The following is a 27,142-nucleotide window of genomic DNA, read 5'->3' on the forward strand; positions in this document are numbered from 1 at the left end:
TCTTTTCAATCTCATACAGGCTGAATGGTCCCCTTCAGCTCCATAACAATTCTGTGATTCTATTCCCATCCACTGATTACACCCTCTTCACCTCAAGAACCCTCCATCTTTTTCTATTTACTCAACATGTTACAGTGTTAAAAGAAATCCCATCTAAATCACTAGTACATTAAATAATTAGCAGAAGATTTGGACCAGCTCACCGGCTTGTCATTCACATCCTAGAAAAGATAAATACTTACGTTGTTTGAAGACGTCAAAAGCTCTCTTCAATGTACTAGACAGGGAGTAAAAAAAGAGAAGACTGAGGTGAACAACTGGAATTACAAGCTATGATGGGTTTTTGGTAATCACTGAAATATTTGATTAAATCTGGATTGCTTACAAGTTTCAAATGTTGTTCTTCCAACTGTACAATGTTATCATCCAATTAATTATTAAGTTTCTTTTCTAGGAGTGAGGGTTATTAATGGTTGTACCCTATTGTAGGAGTGACCTGAAAATGCTTTCAGCCTTTTTCCATTTAAAGTAGCTGTATACTTCAGATTGTATCTTTAGTTTAGAATGTATTCCCCATATGTTAACAGGGCTTAGATAGTGGCAGGCAGAACCACTTCAGAAAATATCAAAAAGTCAACTAAGTAATGCGCAGTTGGTCCAATGTAAGCCAGAGGGTGTGGCCAACAACAAAACAGGGAACCACTAAAATGCAAAAAATATAGTGGATGTTAGAGATTGGAAATAAAAACAAAGTGCTGGAGACACTCCGTTTAGTTTGAAGAAGTCAAATCAAGCTTGAAATATTAACTCTATCTCTCCACAGATGTAGCCGAAAATCTACGGTTTTTATTAGGGAACTGAATCTGCTTAATATGCACAACCATCTTCAATTGCACAGATTACTATTCTTATGAAGTTTGAGTTTCACAACCACCAATTCAAACTCATGACCTTTGAATTACTGGTCTAGTTAATTGGTGATTAATATCAATAACCAAGAGAAGCAAGAAAGCATGAAGTTTGGTTCTTGCAGTGTAAGAGCAGTGTCCTTGTTTCTGACCCGGGGGTCCCAGGTTCAGCTCCCATGTGCTCCAGTCGTGTGTAATAACATCTGTGAACAGGAAAACATCTTAAGCAAGAAGCTACACCAGAAGCTTGTCAGATTGTCATTATATTCACCAGGTAAAGTTTGAGGCTGCACTTACCCATGGTGTCACCTACACAAACTCGGTTCGTATGATGTGGTTGACACCGCGTGCCCTCTGAAGTCTGAGCAGGCTACTCAGTTGTACAATCACCCATAAATTAACTAAATTACAATCTTTTCTTAGCAGTCACAAATCTGCAACTGTCAACATGCTAAGAACAAAAGCAAAGTAAGAGAAGATATAAAATGTGATAAGTACTTCAATCTGACCTCGATGTGCAGGAAACTATTAACTGAAATAAACGGGAGGTACTCAATAGCATAGAGGCGGCTATGAATTGCAGCTACTATGTGGTATATCTGTTACTGGATCTTAATTGGAGATGAGTCCAAGGTCAAACCGAAGTCTAATCATGTAAGAGCATAACGTATTGGTGCAGAAATTCAGCGTATAAGTCTGCTTTGCTATTCAGTGAGATCATGGCCAAGCCAATAATTAACTCCACTTTCCCGACTTTTCTCCGCAGGCCTTGAATCACTGACTGATTACAAATCTGTCCACACAGCCTTCACAGCTCTCTGTGGTAAAGAATTCCACAGTTTCACCATCTTCTAAGAAGAAATTCCTCCTCATCTCTGTCCTAACAGGGTGACTCCTTACTCTAGGATTACACCCTCTGGGTGCTATGCTCTCCCACCAGGGGAAACAATCTTTCAGCATCTACCATGTCAAGCCCCAAAGAATCTTGTATGTTTCAATAAGGTCACCTCTCCCTTCTAAATGCCAATGAGTACATACTCAACTTCCTCAAACTCAGAAACTTACTCTCGTCACAAAACATTCCCTCCATATCCAGGATCAACCTAGAGAACCTTCTGTGGACTGCCTCCAATGCCAAAATATCTTTATTTAGACAAAAGGGACCAACACTTTTCACAGTATTCTAAGTGTGATCCAACTAGTGCTATGTGTAGTTTTAGTAATACTTCCCTCTTTTTATACTCTGTTCCTTTTGAAATAAGGGTCAACATTCAATTTACCTTCTCTTCTTGCCTGAATGATAGCTTTTTGTGATTCATCCACAAAGACTCCCTGTAGCTTTCTGCAATTTTTCCCAATTTAAATAATATTTAGCTCCCCTAACAAAAATAAAAATTGCTGGAAAAGCTTAGCAGGTCAGGCAGAATCCGTGGACAGAAATCAACGTTAATGTTTCAGGTCTATTGACCCTTCCTCAGCTTCCATAAGTGGTTGCTGTTGCACCTCCCATTTCTGAAAATTTCATCATTAAGATAATAATTCATCTTCCTGTTTTGGCTACCAGAGTGGATAAACTCACATTTAGTTGCCATGCATTTGCTCACTCTCCAATGTGCCAATATCACATTGAAGCATCTCTGCATCCTTGTTACAGTTCACCCACCCAGACAGCTTTGCATCAGCTGTAAACTTGGAAAGAATACATTCAGTTCCATCATCTAAACCATTAGTATATATTTTTGAACATACGGAGTCCAAGCACCAATCATTGTGGTAGTCCGCTAGACCCTGCGTACCACTCAGAAAATGACCCATTTATTCCAACACTTGTACAGTCATACAACTGTACAGCATGGAAATAGACCCTTTGGTCCACCTCGTCCAAGCTGACCAGATATCCTAAATTAATCTTGTCCCATTTGTCAGCATTCGGCCCATATCCCTCTAAACCCTTCCCATTCACATACTCATTCAGTTGCCTTTTAAATGTTGTAATTGTACCAGTCTCCACCACTTCCATACATGCACCACCTTCTGTGTGAAAAAGCTGCTCCTTAGGTCCTTTCAAATCTTTCCCCTCTCACTTCAAACCCATGTCCTCTAGTTTTGGACTCCCCCACGCTGGGGAAAAGTCCTTGTCATTCTATCCATGCTAGTCATGATTTTAAAAACTTCTACCAGGGCACCCCTCATTCTCCGATGCTCCAGGGAAAATAACCCCAGTCTATTGAGCCTCTCCGTACAGCTCAACCCCTCCAACTCTAACAACATGCCTGTAAATCTTTTCTGAACCCTTTCAAGTTTCGCAACATCCATCCTATAGCGGGGAGACCAGTTTCCTGCTTGCCAACCAGTTCTCTATTTATGTCAGTATATTATGTTACCTCCTTTTTTGAGGAGTTACATTAGCTATGCTCCAAGCTGCAGGAACTGTTCCAGAGTCTAGAGAACCTTAGAAGGTGACCACCAATACATCCATTAGTGTAACTTCCATGAGTACTCTGGAATGTAGGTCCTCATAACTAGCTATTTCCCCAGTTTTTCTACTAATACTGATTTCCTTCAGTTCCTCATACTCACTATATCCTGAAGGTTTTTTGTGTCCTCCTTTATAAAAACAGAACAAAACTATGTATTTAATTGGTGTGCCATTTCTATGTTCCTCATTATAACTACTTCTAGTAATTGTAAGGGACCTACATTTGTCTTAACTAAATCTTTTCTCTTCACATGCCAATAGAAGTGCTTATAATCTGTTTGTATCTTCCTCACAACCTTACTTTCGTATTGTATTTTCCCTTTCTTAATCAATCCCTTTGTTCTTCTTTGCTGAATTTTAAACTGCTTTCACTCCTTGAGTCTGCTGTTTTTTGGTTAATATTTATGCCCCTTCTTAGATCTAATACTATCCCTAATTTCCCTGGTTAGCCATGGCTGGGGCACCTTTACTGTTTTATTACTCTGACATGTGTTGGTACCCAGGTGGAGTACTACAATCATATTTTTCCTGTTTCACTCCAAGTTCCTCTCCAGCCCAGAAGTGATGTCATCAACCTTGGCACGAGGTAGGTATTACAGCCTTCTAGGCTTGTCTTTGCTGCAGAGAACCTGGCAGAAGGAGGAAATTGGAGCCCCTGCTTAGCAGGTAGAGGCATGGAAGTCCTACTGGCCAGGGTAGTGCAAACACAGAACTTCCTCTTCCGTCAGAACCAGCAGTGGAGGCCATGGCACCAGACCATACCAGCTTGGTTTGAGGATGACACCTGAGTCAGTGCAGTATCAGCCGTCTGGGTGAATGCCTAGGAGAAGGCCAATGACTTTCTCCGCTCTGCCAGTATAAGTGCCACAATTTTCTCTCTGATACCTCACATTCACTCTATCTCTGCTATTGCACTCCCTTCCCACCAGGGCTCTTGTTCTACCATTCTCACTATTGTGTGTAACATCTTCCCTCACTTGCTCCAACCCAATTCAACCTCAAAACCACTCCATGTCCTCTCAGTGGACTACTCACTCGCTTGGGAAACCTCTTCACCTGCCCCAACAGTAACCAACAGTTAAGCACTGTAATCTCCTGTAATACTTGTCCCCATCTCATTCCAGAAAGAAAACTGCTCACAATAGGGTAGAAAGAATCAAGGCAGGTGGTGGGCTGCCCATCATTCAGCTCCTCACTCCTTATGGGGACAGCATCCTGTCTCTGTCTGCCTCAGACCAAGCCCCCGGACTGGTACCAGAGGTTGCCCTCGATTTACTGTTAATCCCTGGCAACACTATTCCCTTTTGATTTCACAGATACCTAGTTACAATCGTAACAAAGTTTCTTACCTCGGTATCTGTGCTAAATGACAAGGCAAGACAGAAGTAATATGAGCCAGGTGTCTCCAGCTCAGGCGGCAAAGTGCAAAAAGGAAAAGCAAGGCAATACAAGGCAGGGGTACTGTGAGTATTCAGGTAAGCTGAGAGTATGTGAGCACTATGTTAGTGATCGAAGAACCTAGAGATACAGCCTGGTCCAGGCCATTAGCTGGGTGCACGTCCCTGAGCACAGAGTGTCCATTACAGTAATTGTTACTGCAGCAGCCTGAGGTGCAGTAGGTTACTGTCAGTGGAACGCTGATGTGCCATGAGGGTTCTTAGAGGCTGGTACATGTTGAATGCCACTATCTGTGAAATACAGCCAAGATGTTGGTACCCCATGTCCAAATGGAGGACCTTTGCAGCAAGTGATGAGCTGAAGTCACCAGGGACCTGCCCGAGATTTCTCAACGTCTAATTTGTTTGGTGCATTTGGTAAAATAGAGATCTGAACATTAATGAGGCAAATTATGCCATTAGTAAAGCATTTAGCAAGCTTTAATCTCCCTTAGTCGGCAACTCCCCACTGTCTAGTGAGTTCCTATCACACTGCTCCTCAAAAGAACGGCACAAGATGCTCCCGATAGAAGTGGGCCTTACTGAATTTCTCGTCCAATTCGCCATAGCCCACCATGCTGAAACCTCTACAAGAATCCACCCTTGGTGTCATCCTCACCACTTGCCTTCCCACCTATTTTTGTTTCATCCACAAACTTGCTTATAGTACATTTGCTTCCCTCATCCAAATCATTAACATATCCAGATATAACACTACTACCCTTCTTTTCTTCATCGTTTTTTTTTCAGCTTTTACCCATTATAGATGGGGTCACCACAAATATTGTTTGATCACCTGTTCATAACAACCATCGTCTAGTGGGGCAGTGGGGCAGTGAGGCAGGGGTGCAGGGAGGAGAGATGTTTGAGAGACATTTTGGCAAGTGGTTAACATTATTCTAATCTCCAGTGGAAAACACTCCACAACTTTAAACTGAAAAATTAATCTCAAAAAAAAATACATAAAGAACTTACTTCAGTTCATTTTGTCCACACACTTTCTTTGACAATGACATCAATTCCTTCCCATATTTCTCCTCAATGGACGCCCTATTCACAGAAAAGCAACACTGTCATTTCCCTCAGTAAAACACATACATGGAATGTCTAAATAGTGGGCACTGTCCTCGGTAATACCAGAGATGTAGCGTTTTATTGTCACTTTACTGTAAACCAGCAACTCGTGCAATGCATATCAATATTCTTCCGTACATATAATATATAAATATACAGTCTGTCCACCCCAATTACTTGAGCAACAAAGCTCACATAGTGTTGTTAAATATAGGTTCTGTTTATATCAAATAATGGAGAAACTGGTTGTAATAGAAAAAACTTACTGGACAGTTAATACAGATAAATTAAAAAGAAATCAATAGCATTGCTATCTAACTAACGCTTTAATATCGCGTGGAAATTAAAATCAGTTAACTGCCGTTTAATTTTTACACTTGTTACATAGATTTTTGTAATTGGGATGGGATTAACCATCAAAAGCTCTATCCACTGGAGAGAGGAGGGCATGATTTAACAATGTAAAGAGGGCATAGACAAAATGTTGTTTTTAATTGTGACAGACTATGCAGCATGGGAAACAATTTGACACATTATGCATATCCCAGCTTTTCAAACTGTTTTCTAAACAACTTTATTCCAATTCTCTTTTGAATGCAACTTCACAACTTGTTCAGGAAATGCATTCCAGACCCCATCATCTCTGAGGAATTACTGGCACTGGGAAGACTGTGCAGCAGTCAGCATTGCTGTGAAGCAGATCGGGAGGAACTCCGTATAAAGCAACTCATGAGTAAAGTGGTGAACTCAGTATAAAGCAGCACAAGTGGACAGTGGGGAATTTGATGAGGGTTTGTTTCCTTGATATGCTACTATACAGAACTGAACTGCATTTGTGATTAAATATATACGTCTAAAGATATTTTTATGAATAAATTATATTTTTGAAATTTAAAAAAAAGTGAACTTGATGAGAGTATGCTGGTAGGGTGCATCTTTAAATAGTTGTAAATTAGAAAGCATCTGGAGTATGGTCAGGAGATTACTTCTATTTATTTTTATTCAATCACAGAATGTAGGCATCTCTGGCTAGGCCATAAGACCATAGGACATAGGAGCAGAAATTAGGCCATTCGGCCCATCAAGGCTGCTCCACCATTCAATCATGGCTGATAAGTTCCTCAACCCATTCTCCCCGTAACCCTTGATCCCCTTGATAATCAAGAACCTATCTATCTCAGTCTTAAATGTACTCAATGACCTGGCCTCCACAACCTTCTGCGGCAGTGAATTCCACAGATTCATTACTCTCTGGCTGAAGAAGTTTCTCCTTATCTCTGTTCTAAAAGGTCTTCCCTTTACTCTAAGGCTGTGCCCTTGAGTCCTAGTCTCTCCTACCGATGGAAGCATCTTCCCAACATCCACTCTGTCCAGGCCATTCAGTATTCTGTAAGTTTCAATTAGATCCTCCATCATCCTTCTAAACTCCAATTGAGTATAGTCCCAGAGTCCTCAAACGTTCCTCATATGTTAAGCTTTCCATTCCTGGGCCATTCTCGTCACCCTCCTCTGAACCCGCTCCAGGGCCAGTACATCCTTCCTGAGATATGGGGCCCAAAACTGTACACAATACTCCAAATGTGGCCTGACCAGGGCCTTATAAAGACTCAGTCGTACACTCCTGCTTTTATATTAAAGTTATCTCAAAATAAATGCCAACATTGCATTTGCCTTCCTGACTACTGACTCAACCTGCAAGTTTACCTTGAGAGAATCCTGGACTAGAACTCCCAAGCCTCTTTGCACTTCAGACTTCTGAATTTTCTCCCCATTTAGAAAATAGTCCATGCTTTTGTTCTTCTTACCAAAGTGCATGACCTCACACTTACCCAAGTTGTACTCCAGCTACCACTTCTTTGCCCACTCTCCTAACCTGTCCAAATCCTTCTGCAGCCTCTCCGCCTCCTCAATACTACCTGTCCCTCCACCTATCTTTGCATCATCTGCAAACTTAGCCAGAATGCCCACAGTTCCTACATCAAGATCATTAATGTATAAAGTGAAAAGTTGTGGTCCTAACACTGACCCTTGCGGAACACCACTTGACACCGGCTGCCATCCTGAGAAAGACCCTTTATCCCCACTCTCTGCTTTCTGCCAGACAGCCAATCTTCTATCCGTGCTAGCACCTTGCCTCTAACACCATGGGCCCTTATCTTATTCAGCAGCCTCCTGTGCGGCACCTTGTCAAAGGCATTCTTGAAATCCAGGTAGATAACATCCATTGGCTCTCCTTGCTCTACCCCGCTTGTTACTTCCTCAAAGAATTCTAGCAGATTTGTCAGGCATGACCTCCCCTTGATGAAACCATGCTGACTTTGCCCTATTTTACCGTACACTTCCAAATATTCAGAAATCTTATCCTTCACAATGGACTCCAAAATCTTACCCACAACCGAGGTTATGCTAAATCGGTCTGTAATTTTAAGTCTTTTGCCTTACTCCCTTTTGAAACAGGGGTGTCATATTTGTGATTTTCCAGTCCTCTGGGACCCTCCCTGACTCGAGCGATTCTTGAACGATCACCACTAATGCTTCCATTACCTCTTCAGCTATCTCCTTTAGAACTCTGGGGTGTAGTCCATCTGGTCCAGGTGATTTATCCACCTTCAGGCCAATTAGTTTTACTACCACCTTTTCCTTGGTGATGGCCACCATACTCAGCTCTACCCCCTGATTCTCTTGAACTTTTGGGAGATTACTCGTGTCTTCCACCGTGAAGACTGACGCGAAGTAATTATTCAGTTCCTCAGTCATTTCCTTGTTCCCCACTACTATCTCTCCAGGGTCATTTTCCAGTGGTCCAATGTCCACTTTTGCCTCTCTTTTGCCCTTTATATATCTATAGAAGCTCTTATAGTCTTCATTTACATTACTGGCTAGCTTACCCTCATATTTAATCTTCTCCCTCCTTATTTCATTTTTTGTTGCCCTCTGTTGGTCTTTGTAAGCTTCCCAGACCTCTGGTTTCCCACTGCCCTTCGCCACATTATATGCTTTCTCTTTTGCTCTTATGCTATCCCTGACTTCCTTAGTCAGCCATGGTTGCCTCATCCTCCCTGTACCATGCTTCTTTTTCCGAGAGATGAATTTTTGCGGTGTCTCCTGAATTACTCCCAGAAACTCCTGCCATTGCTGTTCCACTGTCTTTCCTGCTAGGCTCCTGTTCCAGTCAATTCTGCCCCGCTCCTCCCTCATACCTCTGTAGTCGCCTTTTATTCAGCTGTAATACCGTTACCTCTGATTCTATCTTCTCCCTCTCAAATTGCACAGTAAATTCTATCATATTATGATCACTTCCTTCCAAGAGTTCCTTTACCTTAAGCTCCCTTACCAAGTCTGCCTCATTGCACAACATTAACTCCAGTATTGCCTGTTCCCTTGTGGGCTCCACCACGAGCTGTTCCAAAAAGCCATCTCGTAGACATTCCACAAACTCCTTTTCTTGCAATCCAATACCAACATGATTTTCCCAGTCCACCTGCATATTGAAATACCCCATGATCACTGTGACTTTGCCTTTCTTACACACCTTTTCTATCTCCTGGTGTATCTTGCACGCCCCAGCTTCTGACTACTGTTTGGAGGCCTGTACACAGCTCCAACTATGGTTTTTTTTACCTTTGAGGTTCCTCAATTCTACCCACACAGATTCTATACCATCTGACCCTACTTCGTTTCTTCCTATTGATTTAATTTCATTTCTTACTAATAAGGCAACCCCAACCCCTCGGCCCACATGCCTATCTTTTCGATAGGATGTATATCCTTGGATATTCAGTTCACAATCCTGATCCCCTTGCAGCCACTTCTCCAAGATGCCCACCACGTTATACCTGCCAATTTCGATCTGCACCACAAGCTCATTTACCTTATTCCTTATACTGCGTGCATTCAGATATAACACCTTCAGTCCTGTATTAACCGTCCCTCTTCTCATAGTCATTTGTTTATCCAGTGTGCTTGAAGTTTGATTGCTAGGCCTTTCCAAACACTCTGTCCTATTTGTGTCTGTGCTGGAGACTTTAATAACCTCTCCTGAGTTCTCCTTCCCTGTCATTTCTTTCATAGTTGAATCCACCCCTACATATATTAACCTGCTGCTTTGTTTCCCACCGGGGCAAGTTTGACCATTCCCTTCTCCTCCACTTTCTAGTTTAAAGTCCTGTTGACCAGCCTATTTACCCTTTTCGCTAGAACATTGGTCCCAGCTCGATTCAGGTGGAGACCATCCCAACGGTACAGATCCCTTCTGTTTCAATACTTATGCCAGTGCCCCATGAAAAGGAACCCCTCTTTCCCACACCACTCTTTTAGCCACGTGTTTACTTCCCTTATTCTCATGTCCCTATGCCAATTAGCATGTGGCTCAGGCAGTAATCCGGAGATTATAACCCTTGACGACCTGTCCTTTCATTTGGTTCCTAGCTCCTGATAATCTTTGAACAGGTCCTCTTTCCTAGTCTTGCCTATGTTGTTTGTTCCGACGTGGACCACAATTACTGGATCGTCCCCCTCCCGCTCCAATATCCTTTCAAGCCGGTCAGAGATGTCCTTTACCCTGGTACTGGGCAGGCAACACACCATACGGGACTCTTGATCCTGCTTACAAAGGATACTATCTATCCCCATAATTATAGACTCCCCTACAACTACCACTTGTCTTTTTGCTCCCCCCTCTTGAATGGCCTCCTGTACCACAGTGCAGTGGTCAGTTGGCTCATCCTCCCTGCAGCCGTTATCCTCATCCACACAGGGAGTAAGTACCTCATACCTGTTGGACAAGGTCAAGAGCTGAGGCTCCTCTGTTCCTGACTGCAGGATCCCTCTACCTGCCTTGCTTTCAGTCACATCCTGCTGTCCCTGGCCACTGACCAATTTTGAACTACTTAATCTACCAGGTGTGACTGCCTCCTGAAACAAAGCGTCCAGGTACTTCTCCCCCTCCCGGATGTGCCACAGTGTTTGAAGCTCCGATTCCAGCTCATCAACTCTGAGCCGAAGTTCCTCGAGCAACCAACACTTGCTGCAGATGTGGTCACTACAGTTCGCAATGGGATCCGCCAGCTCCCACATCATGCAGCTACAACACATCACCTGTGCAGCCATTTCTGCTTAGTTAATTACTTTATTAATTTATATAATTTATTATAATGAGTTAATTAAATTTGTTGATACTTCTTTCCTGGGTTCTTTTTCAAATTTAGTGCAGATTTCCTACCAGCCAATCAGGTCACTGCCTCCCTGTGACGTCAATCCAGTTTTTTTTTGCAGCTCGTGCCCCGAGCTCTGGTAGTCTTATACTCACCTCTGCTCTGCTGCTCCTCCCTCCGACAGTTTCCTGCTGAACTAAAGCGAAAAAAAGAGAAAAAAATTTGTTGCCCATCCCTAATTGCCCAGAGTGGGTCTGGAGTCCAGGTAAGGATGACAGTTTCCTTCCTTAAAGAACAATCATCAATAGGTTCAAGGTCATCATTAGACCCTTAATTCCAGATTCTTCATTTAATTCAAATTCCACCATCTGCCATGGCAAGATTTGAACCTCGGTCCCCAGAAAATTAGTTGAGTTTCTGGATTAATTTTCCTAGTGACAAATACCACTAGGCTATTGCCTCCCTTGAATTTTTGCCATGAATTAAACTGCTTCAGTCCACTAGTTTAAACAAGATAAGTAGGGACTTGATTTGTACTTTTCAGACTGGTAAAAAAGTTCTTAGCCCAAGTAATATTCTTTAGAGAAAATAACTGAAGAGCTTAATGTAAAGGAAGTCAAGACAGCAGAACCTGCACCCGTGATATGTTTCTCTGTACCAGGTGGGAAGTCATGGACATTTCTAGTATTCCTGGCAATCACGAGTGTAGGAGGCGAGTCGAACTGCAGCTACAGACTAACTGCATTTTGGAACTGGAGCTGCAGGTGGACTCACTGTTAGGCATCCATGATGTTGAGATTATCATGAACAGCATATTCAGTGAGTGGTCACACAGCAGGTAAAAACTGAACAGGCTGGGTGGGGGGTTTGGGGTTGGCCAGCCCATCAATGACATAGGTAAAAGGAATAAGGTCCTACAAGATGAGCACAGGGAGCTAGGACACAAGTTAAAAAGTAGGACTTCAGAAGTATTAATCTCAGGATTACTACCAGTGCCATCTGCTAGCAAGCCTTGAAATAACAGGTTTTACCTATGCAGCTGAGGAAATAGTGTAGGAGGACAGGATTCAGATTTGTGGGACTTGTTCTGGGGAAGATAGGACTAGTGAAAATAGGACAGGCTACATCTTGACAGGACTGGGTCCAAGGTCTTGAGGGGGCTGTTTGCTGATGCTTTCAGGGATTCTTTATACTGGAATAGCAAGGGCATGGAAATCAGAGCAGGGAAATGGACAAACAAGGACAAAAATGAAAGAAGCAAAAGTGGAAAGCAGAAAAAAAGGGGCAAAACAAAAAATGGGGCCACAGTGCAAAATAAAGCTAAGATGACAAGCAAGATTAAAAAGGACAAGTCTAAATGCTGTGTGTTTTAATATGTGATGTCGTCACAATCATAATGAATTAAGAGCATAAATAGATATACATAGTTATGATATAGTTGCAAACACAGAGACAAGACTGTAGAGTGACAATGGATGGGAACAAAACATCCAGGGATATTCAGTATTAAGGGAAGACTGACAAAAGGAGGTGGCATTGTTAGTAAGGGATAAAATCAATGCAATAGTGGGGAAGGCTATTACTTTGGAAAATCATGATATGGAGTCTGCGTAGAGATAAGAAACACCAGGGGCAGAAAATGTTGCTGGGTTATTTTTAGGAGATGAAAGGGAAGGCATTAAACAGGAGATTACAAACTTATGCAATAAGGATACACGTGCAATCATGGATGACTTTAATTTACATATAAAATGGGTAAACCAAACTAGCAATAATATTGTGGACGAAGATTTTCTGGAGTGTATATGTGGATATCTTTTTAAGACCGATAATGGCAAGGAACCAACTAGAGAGCAGGCGATCCTTGACTGGGTATTCTGCAATGGGTAAGGAATAATAAACATAAATAACACAAATGATAAAATTCTTCTACAAGATTGGATGAACTTGAATCCAAAACTAGGACGTTGTATTTAAATAAAGGGGGCTACAAAAGGAATGAGTCACGATGGGGAATCTTCATGAAAGGGTTGGCAGTAGATAGGCAATGGCTAATATATAAGGAACGTATGTATGAATTACAACAATTATCATTCCTATCTGATGCAAAAACAAAACAGGAATGGTGGGTCAACTATGGCTTACAAAAGAAATTAGAGATCGTATCAGATCCAAAGAGGAGACATATAAAATTGTCAGAAAAAGGGGCAAGCCTGAGTATAGGGAGCATTTTAGAATTCATCAAAAGAGGACAAGAAGATTGAGGAAGTTATAATGGGGAACAAAGAGATGAGAGACCAATTAAATACATTCTTTGGTTTCATCTTGACAAAAGAATGACACAAATAATGTCCCTCACAGTCAGAAATGAGGGAACACAAGGTCACAAAATTTCCCAGAAATATAAGTAATTCATTGTTCTAGAAACAGAGAGGAATTGAAGAAAATCAGTATCAGTTTTTTTAAAAATTGTGCTTTACCAGCTAATGAGAATAAAGGCTAACAAATCCCCAGCATCTGATAATCTATATCCCAGAGTAATCACAGAAATAGCCTTGAAAATAGTTGATGTATTGGTAATTATCTTCAAAATTCTATACACCCTGGGGCTGTTCCTACAGATTGGAAGATTGACAAATGTAACCCCATTACTTAAAAAGGAAGAGAAAAACAGAGAATTTCAGACTAATTAGCCTAGTACCAGTAGTGGGGCAAAGGCTAGAGTCCACTATAAAAGATGTAATAGTAGAATACTTGGAAAGTGTTAACAGGATTAGACATTGTCAGCATGAGTTTATGAAAGGGAAAATCATACTTAACTAATATTTTGGAATTTTCTTTGAGGGTGTAACTAGTAGAGTAGATAAGGGAGAACCAGTAGATGTCATTTATTTCATTTGATAAGGTCCCAAATAAGATGCTAACCCAAAATTTTAAAAAAAGAAACTGGGATTGGGGTAATGTATTGGTATGGGTTGAGAAGTGGTTGACACACAAGAAACAGCATTGTAATACATGGAGTTTCTTTCCCCAGGTGATACACAGTGAATAGTGAGGTACTGCATGGATCAGTGTTTGGGCCCTAGCTATTCACAATACCTGGATGAGGGAACCAAATACAATATTTCCACTTTGCTGATAACACAAAACTAGGTGTGAGTTGGAGAAGGATGCAAGGAAGCTTCAAGGCGATCTAGACAAGTTGAACGGGTGGGAAAACATGGCAGCTGCAACATAGATAAATATGAAGTTATACACTTTGTTGTGTAAAACAGCAAGGTGATACAATGGGAAATGTGGATGTACAAAGCGATTTGGGTGTCCTTGATACCAGTCAATGAAGTAGACAGGCGGTTGCAGTAAGCAATTAGAAAGGCAAATGTACGTTGGCCTTCATTGCGAGAGGATTTGGTTCAGAAATAGGAACATCTACAGTTGTACAGGGCCTTGAAAAGACTGCAACTGGAGTACTGGGTACAGTTTTGATCTCCCTAATTAAAGGAGGATATAGTTGACAAAGAAGGTTCACTCGGCTGATCCTTGGGATGGCAGGACTGTTGTATGAGGAGATATTGGTTCAACTCGGCCTGTGTTCACTATGGTTTAGAAGTATGAGAGGGGATTTGAAGGAAATGTATAAAATTCTAACAGGCTTAGACAGACATAATGCAGAGAGGATCTTTCTATTGGTTGGACAGTTTAGAACCAGAGGTCACAGTGTCAAAATATGGAGTAAGCCATTTAGGACCGAGATGAGGCATATTTCTTCATTCAAAGAGTGGTTAACCTATGGAATTCACAAAAGGCTGTGGAAGCCAAGTCACTGAGAATATTCAAGAAAGAGATTGATAAACTTTTAAATATTACAGGCATTGAGGGACATGGAGAGAAAGCAGAATGCAGGCAGTCCCCGGTTTACAAATGGGTTCTGACCTAGAGTCTGTTCACAAGTCAGAACACAATACAGGAGAATGTAAAACAGCCATTCATAAATACAAGAAATGTTTGTTTGTCAGGTCTTTAAAATTACACGCATGAGTGGGATCATGTTTGTAAGTACCAGCATTTGTACATCAGGGACCCCCATATGGCACTGAGATAGAGGATCATCCATGATCATACCGGATGGTGGAGCAAGCTTGTTACACTTTCTTGGCAATGTGTAGATTGGAATCTTGGTTTCATGGACACTAAGTGGTCTATAACTTGCTCAAATGGCCAGTCTTCACCTGTGAATGTAAAATGGATTGACTGAACCTTTTCAATTAGGTCAGCATTTTGTTGATCACATTTTAGTGAATAACTTTTTAATCTCCAAAGAACAATTTTTTTAAAAAAATGTTTCTTGTAACTGAATGTAACACAGAATGTTCTGAATGGGGGTGGGAGGGCCAGTAGTGGTCTTAACGTACTTCGGCCTGGGATGAGGCCTATTTGATCTGAAACCAAAATAGAAGCATATATATTTTTTAAAACTATTCAAGTGACAGTCGGCACACCTCGACACAGAAAAGTGGATAGCTCAGTTTTGGAGGCTGAAGCAAAGAGAGTGAGAGTGCGTGAGCAAGAGAGACAGCGAGCAAGAGAACAAATGAGGCTGCAAGAACAAATTTGCTGGAAAAGCTCAGCAGGTCTGAGGAAGGGTCACCAGACCCAAAATGTTAACCAGACCCAAAACGTTAACCAGACCCAAAACGTTAACTCTGTTTTCTCCTTCACAGATGCTGCCAGACCTGCTGAGCTTTTCCAGCAAATTTGTTTTTGTTCCTGATTTACAGCATCCGCAGTTCTTTTGGTATTTAACAAATGAGAGAGGTAACACGAGACAAAAAAATGTGGAGAAAAATGTGTGCAGGGTAAAATGCTTTTGTCTTAACAACTAAGAGAGTGTTTGTCTTAGTTGAAAACAGAAGCAAGACTGATGGGACTTCTGGAGATTTCACAAACAAGGAGTCGCAGAGGTAGGTCTTGCTGCTGGCTGTCAGATTCTGAAATACTGAGACTGACTGGAATGAGGTTTAAAGGACATCACAAGATTCATCCTGTTTGGCAGGGAGAAATGAAGCTGCTGAAAAGCAAGGAGTAACTGACTTCATTGTGCATTTCGATACTTCTGGCAGAAGGGTGGCCTTAGCTAAAATGCAGACTTTGACTGCGTTAAGTAGTTGGTGGCGATGTATCTTTTTTCTAGTTTGGTTAATTAGTTGTCTATTAATATTTGATACAGATACATTTTAGCCTGTTTGTTACAGTAAAAAATCTTACAACATGGAAAGCTTGTCCATTAGTTATTTCTCTAAGGAATTAATCTTTTTTCAAAGAAGTTATTGGTCTCTACAAGAATCACTGTTAAATTTTTAGAAAAGAAAAGCATGTGAATTTACAAAGAATACCTCAGAATACAAACAAGCCAATGAAATATTTTCAAACTCTATTTACTGTTCTGTGTAGGCAAACACAGCAGGCAAGTAATAAACAGCAAAATTCCACAAACAGCAATGAAAAGGCCAGATAATGTGTTTTTTGTATTGTTTGAGGGATAAATACTAATTAGGAAAATGATAGGAACCTAGGAATGATAGGATTTTCTGAAGAAGGGTCCAGATCCAAAACATCAGCTTTCCTGCTCCTCTGATGCTGTCTGGCCTGCTGTGTTCATCCAGCTCCACACCTTGTTATCTCAGACTCCAGCATTGGTAGTTCCTACTATCTCATAGGAACCTTTGTGCTCTTCAAATAATGTTACAGGAACTTTTACGTTTCTCTTAACAGACAGACATGGTCACAATTTAGTCTCCCATCTAACAAAAAAGAGACTGCCATGACAGTGTGGGTCTCCCTTTGTACAGCATCAAGCTATCAACTGAGATTGTGTGCTCAAATGTCAGGATTGCAACTTTGAGCTTTCTAGATCGCAGTTAAAAATATATTCACAGGAATAATAGCACCAATTGTGCAGGAGATTTCTGTTTGTATTGTGTCTCACAGTTATTCTTGAAACATCAAGATATCTCGCATTTAAATCAAGTTACTACTGTTAAGTGCTGCAACTATTCTGGAGGCAAATGCAGAAACCACTTTGCACACAGCAGGGTTCCACAAATAGCAGCAAAATGAATAATTCATTTTCGTAGAATATTAGCCGGGGCTCCAAAAACTACCAACTCTGGCTTCACACATAACAGGAAGTTCATTCCATTATCTGCTGACTTTGCCACCCTCTGCAACTGAACCACTCAAGCAGCCTTCCCCACCTTTCCCTCAGAAAGTTCGAGGAAAATGGGAGTGAAATACACACACACACACACACACACACACACACACACACACACACAAAATCGTGTTTAATGCATTTATTGACTGGACTGCTCACAGAGTTGTCAATGATATTAAGCCATAAATCCTGTAAACTCTAGAACATGGTAGCAGAGCAGTTAGCACTGCTGCTTCACATCACCAGGGACCCAGGTTCAATTTCAGCCTTGGGTGACTGTCTGTGTGGAGTTTGCACATTCCCACTGTGTCAGTGTGGGTTTCCACAAGGCACTCCGGTTATTACTGAGACTGGAAGGTTTGAGTTATAAGGAGATAGGCTGGGGCTTTTTTGCGTCAAGTGTAGGAGGATGAGAGGTGACCCTATAGAGGTTTATAAAATCATGAAGGGTATAGATAAGGTGAATAGCCAAGGTCTTTTCCTTAAGGTAGGCATGTCCAAATCTGGAGGGCAAAGGTTTAAGGTGAGAGGGGAAAGATTTAAAAATTATCTGAGGGACAACTTTTTCCACACAGAGGGTGGTATATATATGGAATGGGCTGCCAGAGGAAGTAATAAATGCAGGTACTAATTACAACATTTAGCAGGCATTTGGGCAGGTTTAGAGAGATCATGGGCCAAACCAAGCAAATGGGACTAATTCAGTTTAGGAAACTTGGTCGGCATGGGCAGGTTGGGCCAAAGGGTCTGTTTCTGTGATGTATGACTCCGGGAAATGCAGGGCTACGGGGATAGGGTGGATCACTCTTCGCTGGGCCGAATGGCCTCTATCTGCACTGTCGGGATTCTATGAATCTAGGAGGGTTGGCAACTCCAATACTCAGAGAACATGTCTGCCTTCCCTTCAAAAAAAATCCACGTGATTAATATATGAAGCACTGATACAAGACTGGAGATTTTGGCATCGAATTTCAACAAATGACACTAGGTTAAAGATTTGAAAATACAATGGGCATGAAGAAGAACGAATCTCACTGAATTCATTACAGCTATGAAATAAAACAGAAAATTGACAAAGTTACTAACACAGCGGCTTTCTAACAAAAAGCAGAATTCTCCAAATATGGTGCAGCTTTCAGTCACGACATCAACAAATTTGTTAACTGTACAAGTAGCTGAGTTTCATCACAGTCAGTGGTTAGACTTTCCGCAGCAACTCTCCCCCCATCCTCCCCCTACCCCCACAGCAGTAAGAAAGTTCCGTCATTGTTCCCCAGAGTTTTGCAGCATCTTGCTCTGCCAGTGACCATAATGTTATCATTGTTTCAGCAGAAAGAAGCAATGATTTTATTCCTCTCCTGAAGATTTAATTTCAATTGATTTTGATTTCCATGTGCATTTTCCATTCAAACCTCATCTCAGCCCCGTTCTCCCATCAGCCTCATTTTGCCATTCACACAGAAACCTTTTTGTCTATCTCCCTGCCTTGTCATAAGGATAACTTCATAACAATTTAGGCTTCAATCTAGAATTTAGAAAATCCAGAAGAAAACTGTCGGACACGCTATGGGACTCAACAACGTCACAGCGATTGTTTTAGCTGTATCTGGACTGTGTTGAGAAGGTTGTATTCATTTGTTATCCCTAATTACATCACTGAAGTGGTGTAAGCTCCTTACTCTGACATTCATGATATCAATGATGTTCCCACAATGATACCAGGCAGAATCTCTTTTTTTGTTTATTCTTTAATGGATTGTGGGCAGCACTGCCAAAGCATTTGTTGTGCATCCCTGATTTCCCTTGAATTGAGTTGCTTGCCAAGCCATTTCAGAGGGCAATTAATAATCTCAACCACATTGCTATGGACCTGGAGTCACATGTAGGGCAGAATGAATGGTAGATATCCTTCCTTGAAGGACGTAGGTGAACCAGATGGGTATTTGCAATGATAGACGTCATAGCCACTATTACTGAGACCTGCTTTCAATTCCAGACTGTTTATACATTCATTGAATTTAAAGCCCAAAGCTGCTCAGTGGCATTTGAACCAGTGTCCACTCAGCCTAGCTCACTGCATTGCTAGACCAGTGTCAACACACTACACTAGCATCTCTCCCAAATGAAGGGCTTGCTAAGTCAAGAGAAGGGTCAGTTCAGGTGATGATATTTCAACAATCACTATATTTGAGCAATATTTTCTGGAAATTTCAGTTTTCTTTAATCCATTCAAGGGTTATGGCCAACATAAGCCAGCCCTTGTTGCCCTTGAGATGGTGGTGCTGAGCTAACTTCTTGAACAGTTCCAGTACATTTGGCATAGGTAAACCCACAATAATTCCAGCCATCGTTAGCCTTTGTTTTATTGAACTCAAATTCTACCATCTATGGTGCTGGGACTCAAACCCAGCTTCCCAGAACATGACCTGGATGTCTAGCAACAATACCAATACCCCATCACCATCTGTGATTGTTACAAGGACCTTTTATTTTTAAAATCACACAGACAGTTAAGTAGAGTTAGAAAAATTCTTCGTCAAGTGCCTGCATTGGAAGAAAACACCCTCAAAGACAGGATCTTCACTGGCAGGAGGCTACAAACTGGGGCAGCTGACCCAGTAAAGAAATCAGAAGCAGCCCTCAAGACTTCCAGATGCCACTACAGTCTGTTTAAAGGGATTTTGCTGGGGCTTTTCATCCTCGTTATAACGAAAAGGGCCCCTAGCCCTCACATCCCTCCATCTCCCAAAAACTGCCCAGGACCCATCCATGACTCCTCATGGCTGCTATATCCCTAGCCACCTCCACAGCCCCTTATGATCCCAATGGCAAATTATGGCCCCACTCCTCCACACGATTCCTCAGTGTGCCAGTAATCCATTGCTCTCCTGATTCCCAGGTAAGGCTCTCACTCTCTAATCTGTGCTATCAATTGCATAATATCTATTTTCATAACAGTAAGAGATTTCAAGTGCTTGGTGCAGTGTGCAGGGGCTCGCAACCTCAATCAGCTCACATCTTTAAAAGGCATTCCTGAGAATCAGAATGCTTGGGAGTAGTGTTGGCACCCCTTACTCAAGTCCTGCTCACTGATAAACGTTTCCCAACTAAACCCAATTCAGTTAAAAACCAGACGAACAAAAGAGCAAAAACATTCAACTGAAGGATTCCACAGTCCCGAAACCATAAAATTTACTAATACAGCTTGGTCAGCTCTTACTTCACAATGAAATTTTCAAACAGGTTTGCTCAGATGTCACACATCTTCCAAATGACATAAACATTTAGCAACAGTGCCATGCTCTGTCCAATTTGTAAACAGGATTTAGAAATAGCTTCATTTAATCTTTCATCTGCAGAAAATGATGTATGCCCAGGGTGAAAATCAACAGTTTGTGTCAGTTGTGGCTCAGATGGCAGTGGTACTGAAAGAGCAAAGCTCTCTCAGAGGTGCTCTCTTTTAGATGAGATATTAAACTGAAATCCTATCTGGCCTCTCAGGTGGATGTAAAAGTGTCCATAACATTATTTGGAAGAATTGCAGGGCAGCTATCCCCAGTATCTTCAACAACTTTCAGCTCACTGTTATGAAGATTTATTATCTGAAACAGTAATTTCTTCATTTTTCTAGTTTATACCTAAGATTTTTTTACCTAGGTATCTCTATACCGAAGATGGCACCAGAAATGGCAACTTTATACACTTTTCTCTGTACTCATGTATTTCTGTACTTGAGTACATGTTGCAATAAATCTAACTCTTAAAAAAAAATTAAGGAACTCAATGGGTGCAAATTAATTGCTACCTTCCTGCTACACTCAAAAAGTACTGCATAGGATAAAACCTGCTTTGAGATGTGCTGTCGACATTGAAAGCCAGCTAGTGGTGTGGATTAAAATAGTTTAGAGGAACAGACACAAAGTAATTGTGATAACTACACAATTAACAGGTTTAATGTGACTATTATTTAAAAAGAACAAAAAGTCTACCCTCACAATATGTTTAATTGTGCTGAACAAATGAAAAGCAGGAAATCCACCAAGAAGGTCAAATTGTCTCTGGCTTTTCGTTGCAATCCTGAACACTTAAAAAAATGTAAATTCAAAATCTTTTGTTGCTGTCCGTGTTTGTGATTTGAGAACATGACTACTTCTCTGATGAAACAAACTGAATCTGCAAGAAGACAGTGTCCTTCCTCATTGAAAGAAGCTCTGTCAACAGATCAGGATAGTTTTTATACAAACACTGTGGATATTGGAAACCTGGAACAAAAACAGAAAGTTCTGGAAACACTCAGCAGTTCCAAAATCGTCTGTGGAGACAGAACCCAGGTTAACTTTTCAGAACGCTGACCTTTCGTCACATTTGGAAAAGATTGTGAGATGTAAAGGAGACAGGAAGAACTGCAGATGCTGGAGTCAGAGTCGATACAGTGTGGAGCTGGAGGAACACAGCAGGTCAGGCAGCATCAGAGGAGCAGGAGAGTCAACATTTCAGACCTTGATCCTCCATCAGGATAGAAATAGGTTTTAAACTAAGTACAGGGGCAAGGCATGGGAGGAAAGGAAAAGAAAATAGGATGAAAGGAAGGAGTGATTAAACAGCAAAAATGACTTTTTTTAAAAAAAAGTACGCCTTACACCATCAGACGTTTTGTCATTTAAACTTTCTTGCCTTCCACTCCTTATAGATCATCCTTTTTTGTCAGATCTCTAACCTTTTCCCAGTGCAGATGAAAGGCCATCGACGAAACAATTTTTCCTCTTTTCACTGATGCCAACTGACCCCACCTGAGCATTTTCTAGCATTTTCTGTATTTATTATTTTGTACATACTCAGCTTCTGAAACACACATCAGCAATCACTGCGGTCATTTTCACACAGCACAAAGCCTGTTTCCTGTTGAGTATTATTCATTCATCAGAAGATACTATGTCTGCAATGTCTGGTCTTGTACAGTTTATCTCCGCTCACTTCCTGCAGGCAATGAATCATGCTGGAACCTAATAGTCCCAATGCCCATTGCTCCACTTATACATCATTAATGTGGTCATTCTGCATGGGTGAACCTTAACACTGCAGGATATTTGATCATGAGCAGCATATGGCCCTATCTTCATTCTATCTGCACCCTTCCAACCAAACAGGATGAGACCAAGCAACAGACCATCACAAACCAAAACCAGTTGTTTGTATACATCAGGTAAGAACAGAAAAATGCGATATTGTCTACTAGAGACTCATAAATATTCACACAACAGAAGAAGAACGCATTCCAGCTCAGAGTCTGTGCAAACATTTCTCTTGAGTAAATCTAAAACTGACTCCATTGCACTGCTGTCTGTAAAAACAGCTGTCACATTTTCCTCAGTTTCAAGTATTTAGCTGCACTTTCTTTAAAAGGTGCCCTCACCTCCTTTTGTTACCTCAAGAGCCTTCACTACCTCAGGATACTCTAAAGTACCTGACAGTTAATGAAATACTTTTGAAGTGTAGTGACGGAACTTTCCAAACTCTGGTGACTTTCTGCATGAAGAGATTACTTCAAATTCTATCTTCACTCTCTGCAAAGATTTTACTGCTTCTGAAATAACTGCACAGAGGCCAGGATCCTGTCCCAAAGGCACCATTTATTTACATATGAACAGTCTTTGACTTTAGTACTGCCTCATTCAGAGTCAGGTACCAAAGTGTCAGTATGTCTGACATTCACCCTTTTTATACAGCTAAACACGTGGCTACAGGGCTGGTGTAGGAGCGAGGGCTTCCATTATGTGGATAATTGGAGCACATTCTGGGGAATGTGGGACCTGTACAGTAAGGATGGGTTGCACCTGAACCGGAAGAGCACAAATATCCTGGGAGGGAGGTTTGCTCGAACTATACGGGATGGTTTAAACTAGATTGGCAGGAGTGGGGAATCGGATTTGTAATTCAGAGGATGAGGTATTCAGCCTTCCAAAAGACACAACAGGGAGTGAGGTTGTTAATAAAGAAATTCGGTCGATGGAGCGTAATTGTGGACACAGAGATGGTTTGAGGTGTGTATACTTCAACGCTAGAAGTATCAGAAATAAGGCGGATGAACTTAGAGCATGGGTCAGTACTTGGAACTACAATGTTGTTGCCATTACAGAAACTTGGGTAACTCAGGGACAGGAATGGTTGTTGGGAGTTGGGATTTAGATGCTTTAAAAGAAATAGGGAGGGTGAAAAAAGAGGCAGGGGAGTGGCATTGCTAGTCAGGGCGAGTATAGCAGCTACTGAAAGGCAGTTCGAGAATGATATGTCCACAGAGTCAGTTTGGGTTGAGGTCAGGAACAAGAAAGGAGCAGTCACTTTGTTGGGGGTTTTTGACAGACCCCCTAATAGTTGCAGAGAAGTGGAGGAGCAGATTAGGAGGCAGATACTGGAAAGGTGCAGAAGTCACCATGTTGTAGTCATGGGTGACTTCAACTTTCAAAATATTGATTGGAAAATTTTTAGTTGTAATAGTTTAGATGGAGCGGATTTTGTCCAGTGCATTCAGGAAGGATTCCTGACACAATATGTAGATAGACGAACACGAGGAGAGGCCACTTTGGATTTGGTGCTTGGCAATGAACCGGGCCAAGCGTTACACCTGTTGGTAGGAGAGCATTTTGGCAGTAGCGATCATTACTCTGTTACTTTTACAATAGTCATGGAAAAGGATAGGTAAATAAAGCAGGGTAAGGTTTATAATTGGGGGAAGGGTAATTACAATTCTGTTAGGCAAGAACTGGGTAATATAAAATGGGAACATGCTGTCAGGGAAGAGCACGATTGAAATGTGGAGATTGTTTAAGGAATGCATACTGCATGTGCTCGATATGTTTGCTCCTAGCAGGCAGGTAAGATGCGGTTGAGTGAGGGAGCCTTGGTTCTCAAGAAAGGTCGAATGATTGGTTAAGAGGAAGAAAGATGCTTATGTAAGGTTTAGGAAACAAAGAACGGAAAAGGATCTAGTGGGATACAAGTTATCCAGGAAAGAGCTAAAGAAAGGGCTTAGCAGAGCTAGAAGGGGGTATGAGAAAATCTTGGCAGATAGGATCAAGGAAAACTCCAAGGCTTTTTACACATACGTAAGGAATAAGAGAATGACCAGAGAAAGGGTAGCACCGATCAAGGATTGTAAAGGGAATTTGTGCACGGAGCCTAAAGAGATAGGAGAGGCCCTTAATGAATACTCTTCTTCGGTATTCACAACTGAGAGGGACTTAGTTGTCGAGGAAGACAGTGTAAAAGAGGGTGGTAGGCTAGAGGAGGTCGATGTTAGTAAGGAAGATGTACTAGGAATTTTGAGGAACTTGAAGATAGATAAGTCCCCTGGGCCTGATGGGATTTATCCAAGGATTCTATGGGAAGCGAGGGAAGAGATCACAGGGTCTTTGGTGATGATCTTTTCATCCTCACCGTCCACAGGTATAGTGCCGGAAGATTGGAGAGAGGCAAATGTCATTCCTTTGTTCAAAAAAGGGAATAGGGATAACCCCGGAAATTACAGGCCAGTTAGTCTTACTTCAGTGGTGGGCAAATTATTGGAAAGGGCTCTGAGAGATAGGATTTATGATCACTTGGAAAGGCACAGTTTGTTTCGTGATAGTCAGCATGGATTTGTGAGGGGTGGATCATGCCTCACAAACCTTATTGAATTCTTTGAAGAGGTGACCAAACACGTGGATGAAGGTAGAGCAGTGGATGTGGTATACATGGATTTAAGTAAGGTGTTTGATAAGGTTCCCCATGGTCAGCTCATGCAGAACGTAAGGAGGCATGGGATAGGGGGAAATGTGGCAGATTGGATTCAGAATTGGCTGACTCTTCGAAGACAAAGAGTGGTAGTGGATGGAAAATATTCAACAAGGTGCTCAGTTATGAGTGGTGTACCATAAGAATCTGTTCTGGGTCCTCTTCTATTTGTGACTTTTGTAAATGATTTGGATGAAGGAATGGAAGGGTGGATTAGTAAGTTCGCAGACGATACGAAGGTGGGTCGAGTTGTGGACAGTGCAGACGGTTGTTCCAGGTTACAAAGGGACATTGATAGGATGCAAAGCTGGGCTGAGAAGTGGCAGATGGAGTTTAACCCTGAAAATTGTGAGGTGATTCATTTTGGAAGGACAAATTTGAAAGCAGAATACAGGGTTAACGGAAAGATTCTTGGCAGTGTGGAGGAGCAGAGGGATCTTGGGGTTCATGTCCACAGTTCCCTGAAAGCTGCCACCCAGGTGGATAGAGTTGTTAAGAAGGCGTATGGTGTGTTAGCTTTCATTAAAGAGGGATTGAGTTCAAGAGCCGTGAAGTTATGCTCCAGCTATACAAAAGCCTGGTTCGGCCACATCTAGAGTATTGTGTCCAGTTCTGGTCGCCTCATTACAGGAAGGATGTGGAATCGTTGGAAAAGGTGCAGAGGAGATTTACCAGGATGTTGCCTGGAATGGAGGGAAGGTCTTACAAGGAAAGGTTGAGAGAGCTAGGGCTGTTCTCTTTAGAACGACGAAGGATGAGAGGTGACTTGATAGAGGTGTACAAAATGATCAGAGGTATAGATAGAGTAGACAGCCAGAGAGTTTTTTCCTAGGGTGGAGGTAGCTATTACGAGGGGGCATAGTTTTAAAGTGAGTGGAGGTAGATATTGGGGAGACATCAAAGGTAGGTTCTTTACTCAGAGAGTGGTTGGGGTGTGGAATGCATTGCCGGAGAGGGTAGTGGAGTTGGCCTCATTAGGGGCATTTAAGCGGCAATTAGATAGGCATATGGATGATAGTATAAGGTAGGGATGGAGGTTAGATAGACCTTAGGATTAGGGTAAAAGATTGGCACAACATCGTGGGCCGAGGGGCCTGTACTGTGCTGTATTGTTCTATGTTCTATGTTCTATACGTAAGCCAGGACTCCCTGACTGGACCAGGTTAACAGCCCAATCAGGAAACTCATACTCTATGGAGGTCCAGCTGGCTGAACTTGTCACAATCCTCATTGCTGGCTCCCTAGCCAAGTGAGCAGTTTTTATTCTTTCTTTAGGTAACCCATTGAAATCCTTCATAGTGTTAGAAACTTCCAACATGTGTTCTTTTAATATTCTTTGCTTCAGTGAAAATCGTTCCTACGGTGGCAGCATCAGCTCAGCAGCAACACTCACATCAGAGATGCAAGGTTAGGGGCTCAAATCCTACGTTAGTGACCTGTCACAAAAATCTAGGTACACTGCTTCAGTGCTGAGCAGACTGCCTGCTGTTAAAATTGTTTTGGGACAGTACTGATGTCATAGCACACTGTATTCATGTGGGTCTCAGCACATCAGATGGGCATCTCCGTCTCTTTTAGATGGCAGTGGACAGGAATCAATCAGGAACAGGTCAGTAAGTCTTTCCCACAGGGTGGACTAGTTTGAAATTCCACACAAGGTCTCACTGACCAGTGCCTCCCACTACATTACCATGCTGTCCCTAAACTAACAAGCGGCACCAAAGAGCCTTGATTCTGTAATGAAGCTCAACAGAGCCGAAAATCTCAATAAAATTCACGAACCTTTGTTTGATAAAATCTTCCAACTCTTTGCATGTTTTTCTCCCATCGTTCATGTGTTGGATCAGATTATCGTAACCAATGCTGCTGGTTATGTCTGTACTCTGGAAGAAGAAAAATGCAAATACAGTGAGTTAGAAAAAGAATGAAGTGTACAATTGCATTTACAAGGGACACAATTTTTAAAAATTCAAGCAATTGAAGAAAAGGGTTGAAATGATAAATTCTTCCCCCTCTAAGTCACACACCATTGACTCCTTTGACTACAGAAACCAGATGTTTCTCCATGAAAAGCTGACAGGAAGTGTAGTTCTGCACCAACAGGTTTC

The 27,142-nt window shown here is 41.7% G+C and overlaps 1 protein-coding gene across 2 annotated transcripts in view; it reads right to left on the reverse strand.

Annotated features, from left to right (window-relative positions):
- The window catches only part of pstpip2 (proline-serine-threonine phosphatase interacting protein 2), a 115,557-nt gene that overhangs the window by 65,401 nt on the left and 23,014 nt on the right, over positions 1-27,142 (reverse strand). For both annotated transcript variants that reach the window (XM_048595106.1, XM_020513283.2), the window contains exons 2-4: positions 26,817-26,917; positions 5,799-5,873; positions 243-277 (exon numbers count right to left, since the gene is read on the reverse strand). In XM_048595106.1, the coding sequence (XP_048451063.1) occupies positions 243-277; positions 5,799-5,873; positions 26,817-26,917 (211 nt within the window). The remainder of the gene's footprint in view (positions 1-242; positions 278-5,798; positions 5,874-26,816; positions 26,918-27,142) is intronic.

Source organism: Rhincodon typus, chromosome 1, assembly GCF_021869965.1.
Source record: "Rhincodon typus isolate 14 chromosome 1, sRhiTyp1.1, whole genome shotgun sequence".
In the NCBI taxonomy this organism is placed as follows: Eukaryota; Metazoa; Chordata; class Chondrichthyes; order Orectolobiformes; family Rhincodontidae; genus Rhincodon; species Rhincodon typus.